A 17,340-nucleotide genomic window follows, 5' to 3' on the forward strand; every position below is an offset into this window, starting at 1 on the left:
TTTAATATTATTCCATTGGGTTTATAATACCAATCCCTTGGGTTTATTAATCTAAGGGTTCATATTCATAGGGGTTTATACTATTCCCTTGGGTTTATAATCCCTTGAGGTTTTAGTATTAATCGATTGGGTTTATTGTTCCATTCAGTTTATAATATCAATCATTATCAACCATGGACAATCATTGTCAACCATGGTTTATAAAATCAATCATGTTCAACCATCGTCAATCATGGACAAGCATGGTCCAATGTCTCATTGTGATAAAGGTTGTCTCATTATGAAAATAAACCATGGTCAACAATGGTTAACCATGTTTATTCAAGAGTTTATAATATTTATCTTAAGGTTTATATACTTTAGGTTTATATTATTCCCTAGGGTTTAATATTATTTTCTTGGGTTTATAATCCCTTGGGTTTTTAGTATTAATCCCTTGGGTTTATAATATCTTTCATGGTCAACCATGGTCACCCATGGTTAATCATGGTCAAGCATGTGTTATAAAATCAATCTTGGTCAACCATGATCCAATGTCTCATTGTGGCAAAGACTGTCTCAATATGAAAATCAACCATGGTCCAATGTTGCATTGGGATGAAGACTATCTTGAAATGAAAATCAATCATTGTAAAGCATGGTCAACCATGGTCCAATGTTGTATTTTTATAAGGATTGTCTCAATATGACAATCAACCATGGTCAATCATGGTCAACCATGTTTATTTTAGGGTTTATAATATTTATTTAGAGGGTTTATATACCTTGGATTTATAATATTAATCCCTCGGGTTTAATATTATTCTATTATGTTCATAATTCCTAGGTGTTTTAGTATTAATCCCTTGGGTGTCTTATTCCCTTGGGTTTATAATATCAATCCCTTGGGTTTATTATTCATAAAGATTAATATTATTCCCTTAAGTTTAATATTAATTAATATATACTAATATATTAATATTTATTAATACAATATTTTCTTGATACATAATTAATATATTAATATTTGATATTAAAGTCTAATATTATGATTTATAATATTAAGTTAATAATAAAACATATATTAAATTAACACTAATAACATATATCAATCATATTTATTAATATTATTGTGGTAGTATTATTAAAACAAAAAAAATTATATCACTCATTTTGGAATACTAAAATTTATAATTTTCAAATTTTCATTTTAAAAAAAATATTTCATTCGAAAATGTGGGAAAGGTTTTACTAGGATGATAACGCGCAGGGCTTTTAAGTCACTCTGAGAAATTCTCAAACGAGTAATAATCCTTGAGCAAGCAAATGCCTGCACAGAGAACTCGGAACTGTGACCAACAATGACAGCCTGAAGCCAAAATTTTGAATTTTATATGATGAATTGCGTTACGCTAATGGAAGGTTGCAACCAACAATGATAGCGCAAGGGCATAATCTTCTACGAGGAATTGGGCTACGCTAATGGAATGTTGCAACGCGGTGAGAATAATGGAGCATACACTAGTCCATGATGGTGCCCAAAATTACTGAATTTGATCAAAAGTGAGAGGCCCTCAGGAAATTCTGATAACAAGTTCATTAAGGTCCTGAAATGGAGAGAATATTTCTTTTCTCGGCACGTGTTCGTGAAGGAGCACAGCGAGGGTGTGGAAATATTTCTCGAAAGATTAATGCATGTTAAGAGGGGCACTCTGTCTATGGCCATGAGTGAGGTAGATATGGCCATGAGTGAGGTAGAAGTGAGGGACAACTAATGAGGGGAGCAACATTCAAAATTGAACCCTTTTCAGTCCTTCTTTGGCCTCTTGGCACTTTTCAGAAAGGCTAAACAAAATTTAACCTTAAAAAAAGAAAATTAAAATATCAAAATCACTCGTCAATCATGAAGATTAGATTAAATTTATATATTTCAAAAGAAAGAAAATATTTTTAATAACTTGTCAATATTTTTTTAAGTTTACTAGAGTTTAGAGTCTTTGCTAACACATAAATCACTTTGAATAGTGATAGTTTGAGCAGACCGGTTGGATTATGGATGACCTTATACGCGTTAATAGTTATATCATGATTTGGGGAGGCCCCCAACTTACACTGACATGATGTAACCTGCAATGGTGAGACATGCAACAATGATGTGGCTATTACACATGACACAGAGCGACATAGCACATTTAATACCCATTCAAAAACTCCATGTATGCTCTCACTCATCCCTTATTATCCTTGAGAGCTCTTTCCATGAATCCATATTTTCCTTTTTCATTTGAATTGCAACCCATCATCCACAGAAGGAAAGTTATCGTTCGATGCTATTGTAAGGTATTCTTCGTTATCCTCCTCATATCTTCATTTATATTTGGTTTTTCATTCTATGGATTTTTTAATGTAACACTACTTGAAGTAATGGCATCCTTTGTGGTCACACAATGTATCTTGCACACCATAGAATCCACACCCCATGAAATTAACGTTGTGGCCAAATACCCTAAATGCAATTGCTTCCCATCCTTCCACCCTAGGCATGGGTGTTCAAGCTATGTTCTGATTTAACATTATTAATGGTGGAAATTTTTATCATCATAATTAAATGAATCTACCAACTATGAAAATAATATCTGTCTTATACCAAGGGTATTGGACTCCAAAAATATACCACTCTCATTTGAACTCTTTCTTGTTTTCATTTGTTTCTTAAATCAATATGGATTTCTTGTCCAAGTGCCATTTTTCATGAAGCATTTCTTCTCTCTCATAAAGCACAAGTTTCCTTTAATGTTACAAAGAATAATTCAACAAAGCAATGGATAACCTATCAAGAAATCTATAGTCAAATCCTATGGCATCTTGCTAAGGTGGAATTTTGTTCGCCTCAATCTTGCTAAGAGATTCTTAATTTATGTATTTACTTATTCTATTGTTTTTATTGACTTGTTGTAGATCTTGAAACATGTCTCATATTGGTTGTCCTAAGAAGGATACAAAGAAACTTTCAATTGTTGATGCATTTGGTCTCGCACAACATTATAATCAACCATGTAATATTCAAAATGAAGTTGATGCTCATCTACATGAAGATGATGAATCAAATAGTGTAGATCTTGTTGAAAAAGAACACCCATAAAAGAAACACAAAAGAATATTCAAATGTAAATGGAATACAAGATTTCCATGGGCTTATGTTGTAAAAGATTGTAATGGTAATGAAATGATAAAACGTTCTTAATGTGTTAAATTTAAAAGAGGTACTTCATTTTCAAAAGTGGGAAGCACCACTCTTCAAGTCAATGGTCTAAGTGGCCATGCAAAATCAAAAGCTCATAAATTTTGTTTACAACTTTTAAAGGGAGAAAGCAAATGAAGTAATATTCATATTACTAAACATGGATTTTGTTGTTATAAATGATTTATCTTTAGAAATGTATAAGTCAATATTTCACTTGAATAGGTATAAATGAACTCCACACATGCTTCTAACAGATGAATATTTTTCATAAACAAGTACAATATCAGGAAAATAGTTTCTTCAAGTTGCTAAAGAGGTGTATTGGAACAAACTAAAAGAGGAGATTTTAGATATCCCGTTTTACTGAATTTTAGTTGATGAAAGCACTGATTGAATTATGGAACACCATTTGATCATTTATTCCACATATTTGACAAATGGAATAAGAGGTCAATGTGTAACAAATTTTATATGTTTTCTTCAAATAAAGGATGGAACAACTCAATGTATGCATGATGTAGTGAGATCTCTTTTAGCAAAAATGGGTATATCTTTAGTGAAGTTTGTTGGTTTTGGTTCGGATGGTGTATCTTCCATGAGGAGTATTCATGAATAATTATGTTCTAAGATTTTTCAAGATGTTCCTTATTTATTAGATATCCATTGCATAGATCATAGGGAAGCATTAACAACCAATGAGGCTTCATCTCATTTTCCAGAGTTGCAATATATTGACAAATTTGAAAACAAAGTTTATTCATAGCTTGGGAAATCAACTATAAGACATGGAGAATTGAAGGAGCTAATGTAATAATTTCAAATCACTAATTTAGAGGTCTTACAAATTCTTCAAATTTAGGTGGCTCTCTAGAGGAAAGGTCATGGAAAGACTTGATAAATTCATGCATCCTTTGTTAAAGGATTGGGAGTTAGGTGAGAAACAAATGTATGAGTTGGAAACAATATTTCAAATGAAATTTTGCATCCATATACTTGTAGATGTACTCATTGAATTAAATAAGTTGAATCAATGTTCCAAGATGATCATGTTGATATTATATGTATTATCACTACTTTAGAAGTTTCTATTAGTATGGTTCATAAACGATTTTTGCGAAGCATTTTTGGTGTAGGTGTAGTGCACATATCTCTTTTTTTAGTTAAAGCACAAGGAGAAACCCTTGAATTTTCATAAAAACACAAGTATGATACATTTACATCCATTGAGGTTCAAACATTTTCCAAAGATGAAAATATCTGGGACATTATTTGATTGTATTATTTTTGGAAAATATTTTGTTGTAAAGATGATTTAATCTTTAGATAGGAGATTCATAGATTTACATATATTTAATGCTGTTAAGTTTTTCAATCCTCAAATATATTATGAATAAGTGAATGACATAAATTGTCAAACAAAAATATCGTTGAAAGGTTTATGTGAAGAAACTAACATTGGGGAATCATTTATTGTTGATACTGCTAGATGTTTGGGTGAAATGGATGAATTTATTTGTATTGTTTATAAATCATACACTAGAAAATATATGTATGGAGCATGGGACCTATGTAGATATGAACCTTAATGGTTTGAAGACTTTCCATATTTGATGCAATTATGACAAGTTATTCACATTATCCTAACAATCACAACAGTTTGTGAAAGAGACTTCTGGAAATTAAATATGATTAAAAAATGATGATAAATCAATACTTTCATTGGAGACGCTATATATGTTAATGTTTATATCTCTTAGCTCACCTCATGATTTAAATGAGGTAAATTGGAATGCTATTTATGATGTATGGAAACAAATGAAAAATAGAGAACAATTTCCATTGGGAAAATAGATTTATATTTTCATTGATGTAAGTCTACATACTTTTGAAGATCATGGAATGAATAGAATAAACATATGCTTACCTTTTTTCATGGAAAATTTTAGGGGCTAATATCTGATAGTGGGCTAATTTTCCATGATGTTTCCAAGAAAAATATTAGCCAATTTCTATTTTTTATAGAAATGAATCACTCAAATTTTACAATATAAAATTATTTTACCTTAAAAATCGCCAACAATATATAGAGGGTATATATTAAATCACTATTAATGTTTTCTTATTTACTAAGTGTGTTGGGTCCCTATAATACTAGTGATTACCCCATTACTATTGTAATTATACCCCTTATTTATATTGTTGTGCCCCTATTACCCCCATATTGTTATTTCTGTGCCCCATAGAATCCCTCTATTGTTATTTTTGTGGCTTTATATTATTATTGTTAGGTCGGTTGGATTATATTGTGACTCCTTAGACTCCTATATATAGAAAGGAGGTTTTGTCATTTTTATCATCCAACAATTGTTCATTTATGTAATGTAAAGGAGGTTTCCCCCTCAAAGAGGCTGAATTCTAAGGCATTGATCTATCTTTTCTATCTTTTCTTGAGCTGGTTTCATAACATTTGGTATCAGAGCTTTGGATTCTAGGGTTTTGCTGCTCCAAACAGGTCATCGTGGCATTTTCGCTATAACTTTTTTTTCTGTCATGTTTCAGAAGTCGCAAAGAAAACCCATTTGAGAAGAAATCGCATTGAACCTTGGATCCGAATTTCATAGCTTTTCGCGCGATATTTGCAGAGATATGATCTGAGGAAGTTGGTCTTTTTGCAGACTCCTGAATTACATTCAAAACAGGTGACCCGGGGAAAATCGTCATAACCTTCTCTCTGGGAATCAGATTGAAATTTCGTAAGAAGGTACAGAAATAGGACGGACTGTAGTTTCTTGTATATCTTTTTTAGAACCAAAGATCAAAAATTGTACACATGGCACTTCATACAAGTTCGCTCTTCTGGAAAGGTCTATAATCAGGTCATCTTAGGAGATTGTACATAACTCTTTCTTGGAGAATCCAATTTGGATCAGACTGGTAGCATTGGAAAGAGGACACAGAGAGCTACTACAGGTCACAATTTCAGGACTAGATGATTGGAAAGTACAGAGATACATCAGAGGCAATATCAAGCTCCTACAAAGTGAAAAAAGGTGTGTAGATTTTTTTAAATTTTTGCTTAAGCTTGGTTTGAAAATTTATTTGGAAGGAATTCAAAGGGCATGGTAGAGAATTATTATCGGTAACTGATGCACCGAGGAAAGAAAATGCAAACACCTAGTAAGGAACCTGAAAGCTCTAGCATGACTCATGAAGAAGAGGAAGAAATGCTACATGATATATCAAAATTACAAGAATAAGTGCAACAAATGTCATGCTCACAAAAGTTAACAGAAGCTAAGATAAATGGCGTGGAAGCTAAGATGAATGGCATGGAAGCTAAGATGGACAATTCGAAGATAGATTTGAACACAAATTTGAAGACAGGCATGGCAGATTTGAAGACAGATTTGACAAATTTTCTACAAAAAATACTTACTAATGGTGAAAAGGTAGTAAAGGAAACTCATGATGAGAACAAAAGAAATGTTAATCTTGATTCCATAGACGCTAATGTTGGATTGAAGAATCACCATTCTCCAAAAATCGATATGAGGAAGTTTGATGGCAAGGATCCCGCCACATGGATATTACATATGGAGCAATTCTTCGATCTCAATAATGTGTAAAACGCACAAAAGGTACGTATGGAAACTATATATTTGGAACCAAATCAGTTTGTATGGTATCAATGGCTTTGTTCTCATAAACAATTTATCACTTGGGCAATTTTTACGGAAGAATTGATAGCACATTATGAGGATACAAAAAGCAACACTTTTTTTTAGCCAATTGATAAGTCTCAAACAAAAGGGTTCAATAATGGAGCACATTGAGGAGTTCCAAAAATTGAACATAAGGGTAAAAGATATTCCAGAGGAGCATAGGATTGATGTGTTATAGGGTCTTTAAAGGATAATATCCAACATGATGTTCGCCTTTGGGAACATGATTCATTAGAGAAGGCATTCAGGTTAGCAAGAAAAATGGAAAGCAAAATTATGGCAACTAGGAAGCATACCACTCACAACTATAAAGACGGAAGTGTTGTTGCCCCTAGTCTTCCACAACCTACAAGGTTGACACCACAACAATTGGAAGAAAAAAGAGCAAAAGGGCTTTGTTACAATTGTGATATCAAATACACAAAAGGTCATAAGTTTGCTGAGAAGAAATTATTCTACATAGATTGTGAAGAGGAAGAAGAAAAGGAGCAAGAAAGGTCAAAAGAAGAGGATATACTCCAGGAACAAAGCCTAGATGAAGAACAAATAAATCCGACCATATCTTGTAATGCATTGGCGGGAATTACCACTCCTCAAACCATCAAGATAGAAGGACAAATCAAGAAGAAAAAGGTAATAGTGTTGATTGATTCAGGAAGCACCCACAATTTTATTCATTGTAGGGTAGCAAAAGAATTGAATTGCTTCCTATATCCAGCACCAGAGTGTCAAGTGATGATTGCAAATGGAGGAACAATAAATTGCTCTGGAAAGTGCCATAATATCAAGCTATCCATGGGAGAATATGTATTGACTAGCCCAATGCTTTCCATTCCAATGGAAGGTGCTGATGTTGTACTAGGAGTCCAATGGCTACAATCCTTGGGTACAATAGCTTTTAATTTTCAAGAACTTTTCATCAAATTTTCTACGAAAGGAAAGGAAGTTGAATTAAGGGGTATTGCAGGGAAACCAGGAAAGATAATTAGCTCTAATGGCATGACAAAGCTTCTAAAAATGGAGCAAAGGGGTGTAATTGCACAATTATGTTCGCTAGATGTTTCCACATTGGAATCATCTATTTCTCCAGATCTCCAAAAAGTCCTGGACAATCATTCCAAGGTATTTGAGACTCTCAAAGGTCTCCCACCTATGCGTGATCATGATCATGCTATTCATCTGATTCCAGGAAGTGTTCCTCCAAACATCAGGCCGTACAGATATCCCTATGTCCAAAAAAGTGAAATTGAACGTATGGTTGCAGAAATGCTAGAGGCTGGTATAATTCAACCGAGTCAAAGTTCTTTCTCAACTCCAGTAGTATTGGTGCACAAGAAGGATGGATCATGGTGCATGTGTCCAGATTATAGGGAGCTCAACAAGCTCACTATTAAAAATAAGTTCCCCATTCCTGTCATTGATGAATTACTGGATGAATTGCATGGATCAATTTACTTCACCAAGTTGGATCTTCGTTCGGGATATCATCAAATCAGAATGAAGATTGAAGACATTCTGAAAACGGCATTTAGAACTCATGAGGGTCATTATGAATTTTTGGTCATGCCTTTTGGCCTTACCAATGCACCTTCAACATTTCAAGGTTTGATGAATTCAATTTTCAAACCATTCCTTAGAAAATTTGTGTTAGTATTTTTTGATGATATACTAATCTACAGCAAGTCTTGGAAGGATCATGTTGAACATGTTGACAGGGTGCTACAACTATTGGAGGAGAAACAATTATATGCAAAAAGATCCAAATGTTTCTTTGGAGTCCAGGAGGTGGAATATTTGGGTCATATTGTATCTCATGAAGGAGTTAAGGTAGACCCTAGCAAAATTAAAGCCATTAAGGAATGGAAAATCCCCACATCCATAAAGCATCTGCGAGGATTTCTTGGGTTGACAGGGTATTATCGCAAGTTTGTTAAGAATTATGGGAGAATAGTAGCACCTCTAACAACATTATTGAAGAAAGATTCATTTTCATGGACTCCGGAAGCAACAAAGGCCTTTGAACATCTTAAAGAGGCAATGTGCCAAGCATCGGTCTTAGCTACACCGGACTTCACAAAAACCTTTATTGTGGAATTTGATGCTTCAGGAAATGGAATTGGTGTTGTTCTAATGCAAGATGAAAGACCCATTGCTTTTGAAAGTCGTCCAATCAAGGGAAAGTTTTTAAGCAAAGCTATTTATGAGAAGGAAATGTTGGCAATACTCCATGCACTTAAGAAATGGCGACCCTACCTAATGGGAAGACACTTCAAGGTAAAAAGGGATCATGATAGCCTTATATACTTTTTAGAACAAGATTATCCTCTGAAGAGCAACAAAAGTGGGTCACAAAGATGTTGGGTTATGACTTTGAAATCATCTACAAAAAAGGGAAGCAAAATGTGGTGGCAGATGCACTCTCAGGAAAGGATGAGGATGTGGAAGCATTGTTGTGTGCCATTTCTATTATCCAACCAGATTGGATAAACGAAGCAAGGGAGGAATGGAAGAATGACAAAGAAGTGTGGGCACTTATTCGAAAGCTACAACAAGATTCCAGTACTTCTGATACATTTAGCTGGAAAAATGATTCGTTATGGTACAAAGATCGCTTATACCTATGTAAGAATTCCCAGCTAAAACAAAAGATTCTTATGGAATTGCACACTTCTCCCTTAGGAGGGCACTCAGGATTTTTAAAAACCTACCACAGGGTTAAGAAGGAATTTTTTTGGGATGGCCTTAAATCAGATATTCAAAATTTTTTGGCAGAATGTTTGATTTGCCAACAAAATAAAGTTGAAACAATTAAGACACCGGGTCTATTACAACCTTTATCCATTCCAAGCCAACGTTGGGAGGAGGTTTCAATGGATTTTATCACAGGTTTACCCAAGTCTAAGGGAAAGAGTGTCATCATGGTGGTAGTTGACAGACTTACCAAGTATGCACACTTTTGTGCATTATCACATCCATTTAAAGCCAGTACAGTTTCTACTGCATTTATGGAAACAATTCAAAAGCTACATGGAAACCCAAAGATTATTGTAAGTGACAGAGATCCCATTTTCACTGGAAATTTTTGGACAGAATTATTTTCTTGTCTTGGTACGCAGTTAGCTCATAGCGCATCTTATCATCCTCAATCTAATGGGAAAACTGAGATAGTAAACAAATGTTTGGAAGGATATCTTCGTTGCTTTGTATCTGATAAACAGACACAATGGGTCAAATGGTTGCCTATGGCTGAATGGTGGTATAACACTTCCTTCCATACAACAACAAAAATGACCCCATTTATGGCACTTTATGGGTATCAACCACCATCCATCACATCATATTTAAGAGAAAATTCTAAGGTTCAGGCAGTGGAACATCACAACGAACATCAACAACAAGTCCTCCAACTCTTAAAGGATAACCTCGTGTTGGCACAAAATAGAATGAAGCAATAGGCAGATCAACATCGCAGTGAAAGAAGTTTTGATGTAGGTGATTGGGTATTCCTACGGCTACAACCATATAAGCAAATGTCCCTAAAGCAAGCTAAGAAGGATAATAAATTATCACCAAAGTATTATGGTCTCTACAAGGTGTTGCAAAAGATTGGTACTATGGCATACAAATTGGAGCTTCCTGCAGCTTCTCGATTGCACCCAGTTTTCCATGTTTCATGTTTAAAGAAGGTTATATGCGAAAAGCTCCCAATTCAAACAATATTTCCAGAACTTGACGAGGAAGGAAAAATTATATTGGAACTGGAAGCAGTCACAGAAACAAGAACTCGACAACTACGAAATCGATCAATTTCAGAGTATCTTATCAAGTGGAAGAACTTATCCGCTGAAGATTCTACATGGGAGGATGAGAATTCTATGCAGAAGTATCTAGAACTACTCAAGCGTTGAGGACAACACTTTTTTGAAGGAGAGGGGCATGTTGGGTCCCTATAATACTAGTGATTACCCCATTACTATTGTAGTTATACCCCTTATTTATATTGTTGTGCCCCTATTACCCCCATATTGTTATTTCTGTGCCCCATAGAATCCCTCTATTGTTATTTTTGTGGCTTTATATTATTATTGTTAGGTCGGCTGGATTATATTGTGACTCCTTAGACTCCTATATATAGAAAGGAGGTTTTGTCATTTGTATCATCCAATAATTGTTCATTTATGTAATGTAAAGGAGGTTTCCCCCTCGAAGAGGCTGAATTCTAAGGCGTTGATCTATCTTTTCTATCTTTTCTTGAGCTGGTTTCATTAAAAAGTGCTCTTGAAATTTTATAGTGTTTTAATGTAGCTACCCTTTAAATTTTTAAGATTTGAAATATTTAGAATAACACTATTTTATTTTGGAATTTTTTTATGAAGGGCTTATTTAATATACACTTGTCAATAGAAATGATTTTTTTTTATAACCTTTCATCTTTGAAGGGTTAGATGAGTATATGTCCTTCCAAATAAAATTAACAACAACCCTTCAAATTTGATCACTGGAGGGGAGGGTTTAATTTCAAGAGTAATTATGTTTATTAGTTGAAAGAAAAAGGGAAATTACTAAGAGTTTTTTTTACACGATTATAATTTGATATCTTTTAATAGTTTTTTAATCAAAAAGTATAATTGATATTTATTTTTACATGTTAATTAACTATATATATATATATATATATATATATATATATATATATATATATATATATATATATATATATATATATATATCATTGATATTGTTTAGTTTTTTTTATGGTTGCAATTAATTTATGGTTTTTTATTTTATTTTATTTATTATTATTATGGCATAAGTTTTATTTAGTAAATTTTTTTATATGAATTTTGATATGTATCTTGTTAATTTATGGATGTACTAGAGGTTAATTTTTACCATTTTTTTGGTTTACAATTTGGGAAATCATGAAAAAATGATTTTGATATTCTATGATAAAGATAAAAAAAGTAAAGATTAAATAATATTGTTAAAGGAAAATAAAATTATTATGAAATAGTATTTAACAAAAAAAATGTAAAATTTGTATCCATAGTGGGTAGAACACTGAGTGACAAGTGTTTTGTTAAGAAACTCTATGATAGGAAGGTCACATAAGAGTGGGTGACAAGGTGTTTTGTTAAGAAACTCCATGATATGAAGGTCACAGTTTTAAAATTTCATGGGCAAAAATCTAGCCATGCTAAGGATTGATGTGCCCTAAGTTGGGTGTGATCACGTAGTGATTTTGACCTCTTAGATGCTCTTGGGTTGAGGTTACTCAAGGCACAGGTTACGAATGCCAATGATCTCATGACTAGCAAAAAGAAATGTATAATTTACACAAATAGAAAGATAAATATTATCAAATATTAAATAGAAAAACCAATTTCACTTATCGATGAGCTATAATCTTAAGCATTTTCTTAAAAAAAAAAAGTTTCTAATAGACATTCTATTTATTACCATAGTCAAACAACCAAAAGGTTTTTTATATCCTAAAATTTATTTAAAATAAATTTGCAAAAACCTAAAGTTTAAAGCAACCTAAAGTTAAACCATACCAAAAAAATCAGAAAAACAAAATAACATAACTGGAGCGTCTCTAAGAAATAATCCCTTTCCAATTCTACACATTCTAAAATTATAATCTACTCACCTATACCTTATCAAAATTAATAAAAAATTAAATACATATCAATGATTCTCATTAAAATTGATTCATAAAAAATCAAAAGCAATCATCAAAATCATTCATATTTCTCGAAAGATGCCTTTAATCCAATGTGATTAAAACCTTAATTTTTCATATAAAAAAACAAAGCCCACTTGATTTTTTTAAAGTAAAGTCTTTCATATTTCCTGAAAAATAACTTTAATCAAATGTAATCAAAACCCTTAATTTTTTGCAAATAGATGGCTCTTAGGTTCTTATAGAGGGGTGGTTCTCATAGAAGAGTCAATTTTAATGGATATTTATTTTTTTTTTCCTTATTTAACAATAAAATATTTTAAGAAAAAATTATTTATACAAATAAATGATTTTTTGATTTTTATATATGTTTTTATTTTATTTAACTATAAAATATTATCAATTTTAAAATTAAATTAATTCATTAATTTAAAATGAAATAAAAACAAATAAATATTGCTCAAACTTAACCGCTCCCACTAAGAGCCAAACCCCTCCCAATAAGAGCCAAAGAGCCATTTATTTATACAATAAATTTCTTTCGAACTTTAGTGATTGAAAGGAGGTATCAAGTTTTTGGAAGATCCCAACGGATTATCCTTTTTTTTTGGAAGATCAGAATGGATGCATGATATATGGGCAAAATATCTTTGGACATTACTTCAAATCAGATCAAGCATGGCCTTGTGTTTGTATGTGAAACTTGGGGCAAAAAATCTTCAGACATTACTTCAAATCGGATCAAGCGGGGCCGTGTGCATATGGAACTTCCTTCCAGCTATAATCGAGTAATATAATATCTGGGTAGTAGGTGAAAAGAAATTATTTTATTCCTGTCTGTTGGATGCAAAACGTCCACATACATCAAATCGTAGTAGCTGTAACTGCACCATCCCAATAACGCTCCTCACAAATGATAAATAAATGCAACCGGTCTCTATAGGTGCAATTACTGATTGTACAGAGTCTTCTATTGAAATTGGCGGGCAATACACGGGCATATTTATCTGGATTGCCAATTCCCTGGGTAATTGGATGGATAAGTCAAATTTTCGACCATATTTCCAGGGAATCTGCAATAGAACTAAGCTCAGGAACAATACACCCATCTGCATTTGAATAAACAATCTTAGCAACCAGATTTTTATCCCAGAAAACCAAAAATATATGTTCTGTGGTTTTCACTAATAAATAATTATGTGAGCTTATAAATCGTCCACGTACGCACTCGTGCGGTATATACCCATATCGGTGCTTAGCTCCTGGTAAGAAGAGGACTCAGACTTTGTGGTTGCAGGGAAGAAAAAATGGCATCTCAAGTGAAGGTGGGTTACTTAGAGACTGAGAATAAGTCCGGCGGGGAAGATGCGGAGAGAGTTAATGGAGTTAAAAGCAGTTTCTTTGTAGTGGATCTCATCTTGAGACTACTGGCAATAGGCTGCACGTTTTCTGCTGCAGTCGTAATGGGAACGAACAAGCAGACGGTGATACTTCCCATCGTTGGGCCATGGCCTGCCAAATACCAATATTCGCCTGCCTTCGTGTATGTGGGTAGGACGATATTAGATCAGCTTTAGAATTGAAATTTTGCATTGTTCTTATTTCTATGATTATTTTTTCACGGTGAAAAGAATGCTGCGTGAATGATGTCTAGCCTTATTAGTATTTTTATTTTTCAATATCCACACCATGCATAAGCTGAAAAGAAATTTTTGAAAGAATTGGCATATGTATTGTATATATTGGAGGGACCCTAAGTCATAATGTCTATGATTAATTGTTCACTTGCTGTCTATCGATAATATAGCATTATTAGTTTTTTAATCTTGGAATATTCACCCTTGCATAAGCTGAAAAGAAAATCTTCTTTCAAACAATGGGTAAATGTATTATATTATATTTTCTTTCAAACAATGGGTAAATGTATTGTATAAATATAATATAGCATTATTAGTTTTTCAATCTTTGAATATTCACTCTTGCATAAGCTGAAAAGAAAAACTTCTTTCAAAGAATTGGTAAATATATTTATACTATGCAAAGGATAACAAGTCACAACTTAGCGAGAGGTATATTTCATTTTTGGAAGGGTGGAAGCATTTGTATTTGTATACAGAAATAAGTATGTGAAGGGATAATAAGTCCTAATTTGAAAAGAGGTATATTTTAATGAAGGAGCATGTATATGTATATAGGCAAATTTCATTTCTAATAGTCAACAATTTAACCTTTCACTTATTTCAAACTCTTCTTTATCACTAAATAGGAAGAAAACTATTTCCATGCAAGATCATGCTTGCCAAATAAATCTAGTTAATATATCTCTCCAAAATCATGCTATATCAAAGAAATCTAATTAATACTTGTGAATATTAATTACTTTGTATTTTCTCTCCCAAATAAATCTAGTTAATATATCTCTCCAAAATCATGCTATATCAAAAAAATCTAATTAATACATGTGAATATTAATTACTTTGTATTAACTACTCTGCAAGATTAGTCTCTCCCAAATAAATCCAGTTAATATATCTGTCCAGAATCATACTATATAAAAAAAATCTAATTAATAAATGTGTATTATTATTAAATATTTTTTTATCATTATTATTAAATAATTTTTTTCTAATTTTAATTAAATTAAACTAGGCTAAAATAAATTTTATTATTATTATAATAACAATATCTGCTTTGTAATAAATTCTTAACCCAATACATATATATATATATAAATAATATAAAATAAAATAAAATTCTATAAGTATATTAATGATGATAAATTGTTTTTAATTATTTAATTATATAAAAAAGACATATTTATGATAATTTATAGAAATTTTAATATGATATAAATAATATTTTTACATAGATTTAGTAATTTATTTATTAAATAAATATTAAGGTTTTGTCTAATTAATATATAAAATAGCTTAATTAATATATGAAATGAATTTTCTTTAAAGATATAGTTTGAGAATGGTAAATTTTTATTATTATATATTTTTATTATTTAAAGTATAATTTTTAATATATGCATAAATTTAATGTATAAAAAATTTAAAACAATCATTTTCTATACATTAAACAATTTAAACTTATAACTTCATTTTTTAAATATCCTAAATAAAAATAAAAAATCATTTCAACTATACTACATATATTATTATTAAATATTTTAATTTCTAAGTTATTATATGTTGAGATCGTCCTTATGATATGTTATTTTGCAGGTTCTTTGTAGTGGCGAATGCAGTTGCCTGTGGATACACACTGATATCGTTGATCTTCTCCGTAACCGGCAAATTTGCCTCCTCTACACTGTCAGCCTTTCTTCTCTCTGTCACCGATTTGGTAATGCATTTCTCCTTTTCTTTGCTATGAAAGCTGCGTTATAAATGTGGTTCAAATCTCGAATAGAATTTCATAATTGTGTGCAGGTGATGGTGGCGCTGGTATCGGCGGGGGTCTCTGCAGCGGCCGCTATTGGTTACGTTGGGTACAAGGGAAATTCTCACACTCAGTGGGGAAAACTCTGCGGTATATATGATCGCTTCTGCCACCACGGAGTTCGTGCTCTAGTTGTTTCATTTGTCAGTCTCATCATCTTTATGGCGCTTAGTGTCATGTCTGTTTACAGATTATACAGACGTACGAGCCGAGCTCGTTGACGGTATCAAAAGGAATGACAGGGCTTGGTTTTGTAAATTGATGGCGACCCCTGCTACGTTTTTAAGGGTAGGCTGTGCAGCGGCAATTAATGGAATAGTTGATCGGAATGCAACTATTCCCATGGTTGATTAGAATGCAACTATTCCCATTAACTACATTCCAAGTTCCAACTATTCCCATTAACTGCCTCATAGCAAACTGGATAATGGTTGCTGCCATATAGCTAGACTTACTAATTACGTTGCATTGATAGAATATCTGCTCAGTTTCGGTGGGCTGTCGAGCTCAATTTCGAACCAAGATCACAATTTTTACTCTGTTCAATAAATTTAATAATATTTTGGATTATGATGTTCGATGCTGAATTGGATGAAGAATCTTTGGTGGGCTGCATGGTCGTGGTTAGATGTTCGATGCTGAATTGACTGAAGAATCTTTGGTGAGATTCATGGTTGTTGTTCGATGTTTAAACTGAGAATATATATTATATTTTATATGGCAGTGTTTTTAAATTGAGAAATACTGCATATATATATATATATATATATATATATATAAAAGATTTTTCTATATATAATATAATTCAAAGTTTATATGCTAATGTGTAATGTGTATTATAAGGCTTAAGAATATTTAAAATTACAAATTAATAAAAAATTATAAGAAAAATAATTCATTAATTTTTTAATTATAATGATTAGTCTCGTACTTTTTGATTAATTATAAAAAGAATAATTTCATACCATGTTTTAGAAGCTTCATAATCATTATTATTATTATTACTAATTGTAAAAAAAATTAATTATGTCTAGAAGCATGTCTATTTTAAAATAACTCTATAAGCCATGGTATTCACCTATGATATTGTAACAAAAACTATTTACAAATTAAAAAATTTCATGGTACACGGATGAATCTCCATGGTCAAAAATATTGTTTAAGTGATATATTAATTATTTTTATAATTAATAATAATAATAATTTAAAATAAAATTATAATTTAGTTAATTTTTATGATTATTCTTTATTTGAGCAATGTG

The 17,340-nt window shown here is 31.9% G+C and overlaps 1 protein-coding gene across 1 annotated transcript; it reads left to right on the forward strand.

The window, feature by feature from the left end:
- Positions 1-13,909: 13,909 nt before the first annotated feature.
- Positions 13,910-16,299, forward strand: LOC149202804 (CASP-like protein 1U1). The gene is made up of 3 exons (XM_089400050.1): positions 13,910-14,174; positions 15,862-15,982; positions 16,069-16,299. The coding sequence occupies exons 1-3, from the start codon at positions 13,939-13,941 to the stop codon at positions 16,297-16,299; spliced, it is 588 nt and encodes a 195-aa protein (XP_089256176.1). The 5' UTR covers positions 13,910-13,938.
- The last annotated feature ends 1,041 nt before the right edge of the window (positions 16,300-17,340 follow it).

This window comes from Pinus tabuliformis, chromosome 2_1 (genome assembly GCF_031772625.1).
Source record: "Pinus tabuliformis cultivar Carrire ecotype Pingquan chromosome 2_1, CPIR1, whole genome shotgun sequence".
NCBI lineage: Eukaryota > Viridiplantae > Streptophyta > Pinopsida > Pinales > Pinaceae > Pinus > Pinus tabuliformis.

Coding starts and splice junctions, on each gene's coding strand:
- LOC149202804 (XM_089400050.1), top strand. CDS start 13,939: ATGGCATCTCAAGTGAAGGTGGGTTACTTAGAGACTGAGAATAAGTCC. Junction 14,175..15,861: donor CAATATTCGCCTGCCTTCGT/GTATGTGGGTAG, acceptor GTTATTTTGCAG/GTTCTTTGTAGTGGCGAATG. Junction 15,983..16,068: donor TTCTCTCTGTCACCGATTTG/GTAATGCATTTC, acceptor AATTGTGTGCAG/GTGATGGTGGCGCTGGTATC.